At 41.8% G+C, this 6,463-nt stretch overlaps 1 protein-coding gene across 1 annotated transcript; it reads left to right on the plus strand.

The window, feature by feature from the left end:
- The first annotated feature begins 457 nt into the window (after window positions 1-457).
- Window positions 458-4,596, plus strand: tbr1b (T-box brain transcription factor 1b). The gene is made up of 6 exons (XM_035174877.2): window positions 458-1,149; window positions 1,370-1,524; window positions 1,666-1,787; window positions 2,028-2,186; window positions 2,480-2,541; window positions 3,128-4,596. The coding sequence occupies exons 1-6, from the start codon at window positions 458-460 to the stop codon at window positions 3,969-3,971; spliced, it is 2,034 nt and encodes a 677-aa protein (XP_035030768.1). The 3' UTR covers window positions 3,972-4,596.
- Window positions 4,597-6,463: the final 1,867 nt, after the last annotated feature.

Here is a 6,463-nt window from a genome sequence, read left to right on the forward strand (position 1 = left end):
TAAATATGGCAGAAAAATAGGTAAATAACACAACTGACAGTGGAAAATTGTGTTTTTATGCATTCGATTTTTTTTTTTCTATTTTGTGTTATTTTATCCTTGTATTTATTTTAACAGGGGGAAAAGTCGGAATCCATATGTTGTAATCAAATATAGGCCCATGTCACACTGTAAACAAATCACTTTGCTCACAGCGCTTCGCATAATGTTCTAATTAAGAGCTGCCTAATTAAATTACAGCCTTGAGTTAACCAATGGCAGAACTTGTTTCATTAGCAAAGCGCGGAGAGTGATGGAGAGAAAATCCTCCCTGATTGCAGGATGGTGTCAATTGGCTAATTTGCTGCCGTCGGTTCCTCAAGCCGTAGCAAGGCGTTTTAAATAGTGTTGGATTAGGAAAGGCGTGCGCAAAAAGCCCGTGATATAGGTTGAGCTAATAGTGGCTTCCTATCGAGCTATGCAGGTTGAGAATTGCATCTCGCCTGCGAGTGATCTCTCCAAGAAATTTATGAATGTGGGCAGTGGCTTTTCGAGCGCCGATGGATCAGAGCTCTCGCTGCAGGACCATCCTATTATATCTGCAAGTGACAACCTGGAGAGAAGTTCACCTCTGAAAAAAAACTCTAGGGAGATGACGAATCAGTCAGAGGCAGACAATTTCCCCGACTCCAAGGACGCATCAGGGGACGTCCAGAGGGGCAAACTCTCTCCTGATCTTCACGGAGTCTCTGACATCCGTCATAATTTCGATGGATCTGCAGGAGAAAGGTGCATCTTTTCTCCATCCGCACAACCTCAGCCAGTCTCAGCAGCTCCCACTGCCATGTTCCCTTACGCGAGCCAGCATGGACCAGCGCACCCGGCTTTTTCTATTGGAAGTCCCAGCCGCTACATGGCCCATCACCCGGTCATAACCAATGGAGCTTACAACAGCCTTCTGACCAACACTTCTCCACAAGGCTACGCGGCGGCGGGCTACCCTTACGCACAGCAGTATGGACACGCGTACCAAGGAGGCGCTTTTTACCAGTTCTCCTCGGCGCAAGCGGGACTGGTGCCGGGGAAAGCGCAGGTGTATCTGTGCAACAGGGCCCTGTGGCTGAAGTTCCACAGGCACCAGACAGAGATGATCATCACAAAGCAAGGACGGTGAGTGCGCGCACAGACGCTCATCTGGCACATTCCTGCAGAAATAGTCAATTTGGGGGCTTCATCACTGCGATGACTTTGTTTCCACGGTTTAAATGTATCTCTAATTCCAAATTTCTTCAGATAGAAAATAACGGATTTGGCACGAGACCAATGCTAACGGGGAATTTGCTTTTGGTGCCTTTTCCTCCTAAATGTGTTTTTCCCTTATTTCCCACAGACGAATGTTCCCATTTTTAAGCTTCAACATCTCTGGCCTCGACCCAACTGCTCACTATAATATATTTGTGGATGTAATACTTGCTGATCCAAATCACTGGCGATTTCAAGGAGGAAAGTGGGTTCCATGTGGAAAAGCAGACACAAATGTAATAGGTATTACAATCTTTTAATTATCACATTTACCGCACAATCAAAAATAAATTAGTTGGATTTTAAACAGATTTAAGTGGTTACGTCAATATTAATAGATGCTGTATATTCATAACTTTTCTGCTCTTTGTGTTACATTTACAGGAAATAGAGTTTACATGCACCCGGATTCACCGAATACCGGTGCGCACTGGATGCGTCAGGAAATATCATTTGGGAAGCTAAAGCTTACAAACAATAAAGGTGCCTCAAATAACACGGGACAGGTAATGCAACACTTTATGTAATATTCCAATGATTTTTTTTATAATAAACTGAACATTATAGTAGCCTGGTTATTATTATTTAGTTTGTTTTAATTTCCTATGAATTCATTAATGCACCACTCGCAACGTTACTATAAGAGCGTTATTATAATGGTGATCAAATGGAGCTGGATGTGTTCATTGTGGTGTTTCACTCGTCCATCCGAAGTCTGACAGAGTTTCTTTCCTCTGAATCTCCAGATGGTGGTTCTCCAGTCTCTCCACAAGTACCAGCCCCGGCTCCATGTGGTGGAAGTGAACGAGGATGGGACAGAGGACACCAGCCAACCGGGACGAGTCCAGACTTTCACCTTCACAGAGACGCAGTTCATCGCCGTCACAGCTTACCAGAATACCGATGTACGGGCACGAAGTATCTGCAAAAATATTCCACCCAGACACGACGTCCACATCATTGATCTGTGACAATATCAACCAGAGAGAGAGACTGCATTCTGAATCTGTCGAATGTGATTCTTTTACATTTATATTGCAAAACAATGGACAACTAAGTGGATTTGAATGGAAATCGAGAAAAAAAAGAATCTCAAATTCTAACAAGGGACACACATACACAGACAAAGTAACACAACACACACAATAAATTAAAACATGTATTCTTCTTCTAATTGATGCATTCTTTTAACCCACAGATTACGCAACTGAAAATTGACCACAATCCGTTTGCTAAAGGATTTCGGGACAACTATGACACGTAAGATTGCTTTTTTCATTTTGTCACACACTGCTGTAATTTCATTGAATACAATTTCTATTTTACAATAAGGAAATTTCCTATTAATTATGTCAATTTGTTGTATCAAATGCACTTCCAGTTATTCCGCCGAATATTTTGAGACTCGTTTTCCAAAATTGCAGGAGGCTCTTGAAATTGATTTGATATTGACTGCAGCTAAAAGAGGGGATTCTAGTTTAATTGAGGGGAATGTCATGTATTTGGTAAAGAAGAAATAATGAAATATTCTTTAAATATTAGTGCTGTTGTGGCACGTTGCTTCATGTGAGTTCGGCCTGTTTTGCCCCCTGAATTATTTTATTTATGCGCAGTACAAAGTTGCATGTACTGCTTTTTTCTCTTTAAGGCATTTCAGATATTTTGAAATCTCGAAATGATCTCCCATTCTAAACAAGGCCTTTTCCTCTTATGCCTAATTGGAGAACATGTGAACTGTGGTGACATTATTCTACATCTCTTTGATTTTAGATGCGTAACCGGCCCATTACGCACAGCTTCGTGTCTGAATTGTTTCTCTGTTTTTCTTTCTTCCCCATCTTTTCAGTGTCTACACAGGCTGCGACATTGACCGCCTAACTCCATCACCGGGTGACTCTCCGCGTTCACAGATCGTGCCGGGTGCTAGATATGCCATGTCTAGCTCTTTCCTGCAGGACCAATTTGTCAGCACTTATGCCAAATCTCGCTTTCACCCTGGCGTGGGGACTGGTCCTGGCACGGAGCGCAGCGTCCCACTCGGCAACAGCTTGCTATCCCCGCAGCAAAGCGAGGATCCCACTGTTGCCTCCCACCCGCAGCGATGGTTTGTCACCCCTGCCAACAACCGACTGGACTTTGCCGCCTCGGCATACGACGCCGCCGATTTCGCCGGTAACGCGGCCACCTTGCTGTCCTACGCGGCGGCCGGAGTGAAGGCTCTCCCGCTGCCGACCGCGGGCTGCTCCAACCGGCCTCTTGGCTATTACGCAGACCCGTCGGGCTGGGGAGGACGCACGCCGCCGCAGTACTGTGGCGTGAACAGCAAGCCCGGCTCGGTGTTCTCCTGCTGGCCCGCCAACTCCCTCGGCGGCAGGGCGGGCGCCAACTACCTGGCCGAGGAGGGGGACTCCATCCCGACGGAGAGGTCGACCATCGGCGGCCCGGAGGAGGCCAAACCCAAAGACATGACGTCCGAGTCGAGCTGGATAGAGACGCCGTCCTCCATTAAGTCCATCGACTCGAGTGACTCTGGGATCTTTGAACAGGCCAAGAGGAGGAGAATCTCCCCGTCTGCCACCCCGGTGTCAGAGACTGTGTCCCCGCTAAAGTCTGAGCTGCTGGCACCGAGGGAGTGTGAGAAGAACTGCACAAAGGACATTGGTTATTACAGTTTCTATCCTCACAGTTAAAACAAAAGAAAAACATCTATCTACCTATCTATCTTTCTAACCATCTATCTATCTATCTATCTATCTATCTATCTATCTATCTATCTATCTATCTATCTATCTATCTATCTATCTATCTATCTATCTATCTATCTATCTATCTATCTATCTATCTATCATCAACAGGTTAATTGACAATAATAATCGTGATAAAAAACAAGATAAGGACTGCCACCTCCTCAGTTAATGGCCAAAGTGTAAATTCTTCTACCGCAGACTGTTCAGTCCTGGCTCTACTTTCTTTCCACACTGTAATTAAATAAATCAAATGTAAATATTGATACTGGACATTTTGGTGATATAGTGATTGAATGTACACAAAAATAGATTCATAAAGTAGTGTTTGAAAAAAAAAAACTCTTCTGTTAAGTAGCCTCAACTGTCAGAAGAGAAAAAAGTTATTGGTAATGTGTACATGACATGTTCTTGTGTAGCATAAACTGGCATAATAATCCCTGTCAGTAAAAAAAACAATGTATTTTGTACTTTATCTAAGCTCGTAGGAAACCAAACGTTTATGATCACTGCTACATCCATGATACACGTTGTTAAAGAAGTTATAAATGTTGGTATAATGTAGACTAACGTAGGGTCTTATTTATTCATTCATTCTTTTCAGAATGGTTATTTTTCATATATGCTGTTGTGAATTTTTTCTGTATCTACTGTAACGTGACTTAAACATAATAAACGTTGTTATCATCAGTACATAATGTTTTATTTGATATCAAACCCAAGGCTGCGTTTATTTAAAATTTCTTCAGACGAAGAGTTGATATTTGTCTGTTTTTCTTTAAATGCGCCACGTGGAGCCGTTTTTTCCCCAGAAATATCAAGACGCCATCAAGGTGCCAAACGATGCGAGGATTACAAATGAAGGTGAGTGAAATGGGAGACATCTTACTCTCAATATTATCACTGAGAAATGATCCGAGTCACATGACGCTGGAGAGAAACACTCTTTTCCTCCATCACTGTTCCCTCCACACACACATGAGGCTCCTATGTCCAAATTGGACACCATGCGTAAGAATGTGCCAGACTCTTTTACCTCAGTGTGTGACTTTAATATCAGTGATAATTCAAAACGATTCAAATTATCCAAGTTGTTAAAAATAAAAAAGAAGGAGTCACCTGACTGAATGGATGTGCCAGTATCGTTCTGACTCAAATACTTTTCGCAGCAACAATTTGGAATGACTTTGGCCTTTCCATAGATTGTCAATATTGTATTTATATATTATTACATTTTTTAATTTCGTCATATTATACACACTGAAAAAAACGTTTGTTTCTGTTGGCCAAAGTTACTCATTAATAGAAAATGAGTGAACTTGCGTAAAGGTCGAGAAAAGACCCACAGCCACAAATGATTTTATAAAATATGACTTAAAAGTTAGAATTCTTATAAATTATAGGCTAATTGGTTGTATGGATCACCTCATTGCCGATTGAATGATATACAGCCCATATGCCTTTATAATTGCATGATTTGAAAAATGACTGAAAACTGATATCAAATTAACGAAGATAAAATTTGGCTTCATATAATATGAATACATGATGCGCAATAAGCTCAGTTTTAATTTGAATGTCAGTGTGAGGAAGATGCTCACAGCTGTCAATATAGCGATGTGTGCGTGTGTGTATGTGTGTGTGTGTGTGTGTGCGTGTGTGTGTGTCTGTGGCCTTCCCAGGGATAAACAGCAGATGGCGATACATGAATGCATCTCCTGAAATCAAACTGCTCCTCAGGGCTCCCAGGAAGGTCAGTACAGTCCAGGAGCAGCTAAATGAGACATTTGAAACACACACATTCATTATCGTTAATATTCTAATCGGGCAACGATTTATTAATAAATTAACTTCTATTTATGACTCGATTATTGCGCCTCCCTGCGGTTTTCCTCTGGATACACATGGATTGTGATCTACACCAGATGGCGGCACTTGACTGTTATTAAAGGAAACCTTTGCTGGTCACGTGCAGGACTGAAACCTGCAGAGACCAACGTGTTTGCAGGTGAACAGAGATGTCAACACACTCCCTGACTAAAAGTTGATACTATACAGCACCTAAGAAGGGGGAGAGCAATTTTAGTTCACTTACTTTTAACACATGCTCTCATTGCTTCACCATTCAATACATGTCTCTCTCAGATTAGTCCTGAGTTCAGTCTTATTTACAATGATCATGTACAATGCCTAACTGAGCAGTGTCCTTATTGCTTTCCATTTTCAGTTGATGTGCAGGTTGTGCCTCAGGAATCCCATTTGTTAATTTTCTTATCATCTAACACACAATTATCAGAATTTGCAAACAATTCAAACATCACTAATTTCTTAAAATACCTTTTTTTCATTGCATTTGTTTTTAAATTGGTGTTTTCTTATACCAAGTTGGCTTCTTGGAGTTCAGTTCCTATAAGTGAGTGAGATATATTATTATTAGT

Source organism: Hippoglossus stenolepis, chromosome 13, assembly GCF_022539355.2.
Source record: "Hippoglossus stenolepis isolate QCI-W04-F060 chromosome 13, HSTE1.2, whole genome shotgun sequence".
In the NCBI taxonomy this organism is placed as follows: Eukaryota; Metazoa; Chordata; class Actinopteri; order Pleuronectiformes; family Pleuronectidae; genus Hippoglossus; species Hippoglossus stenolepis.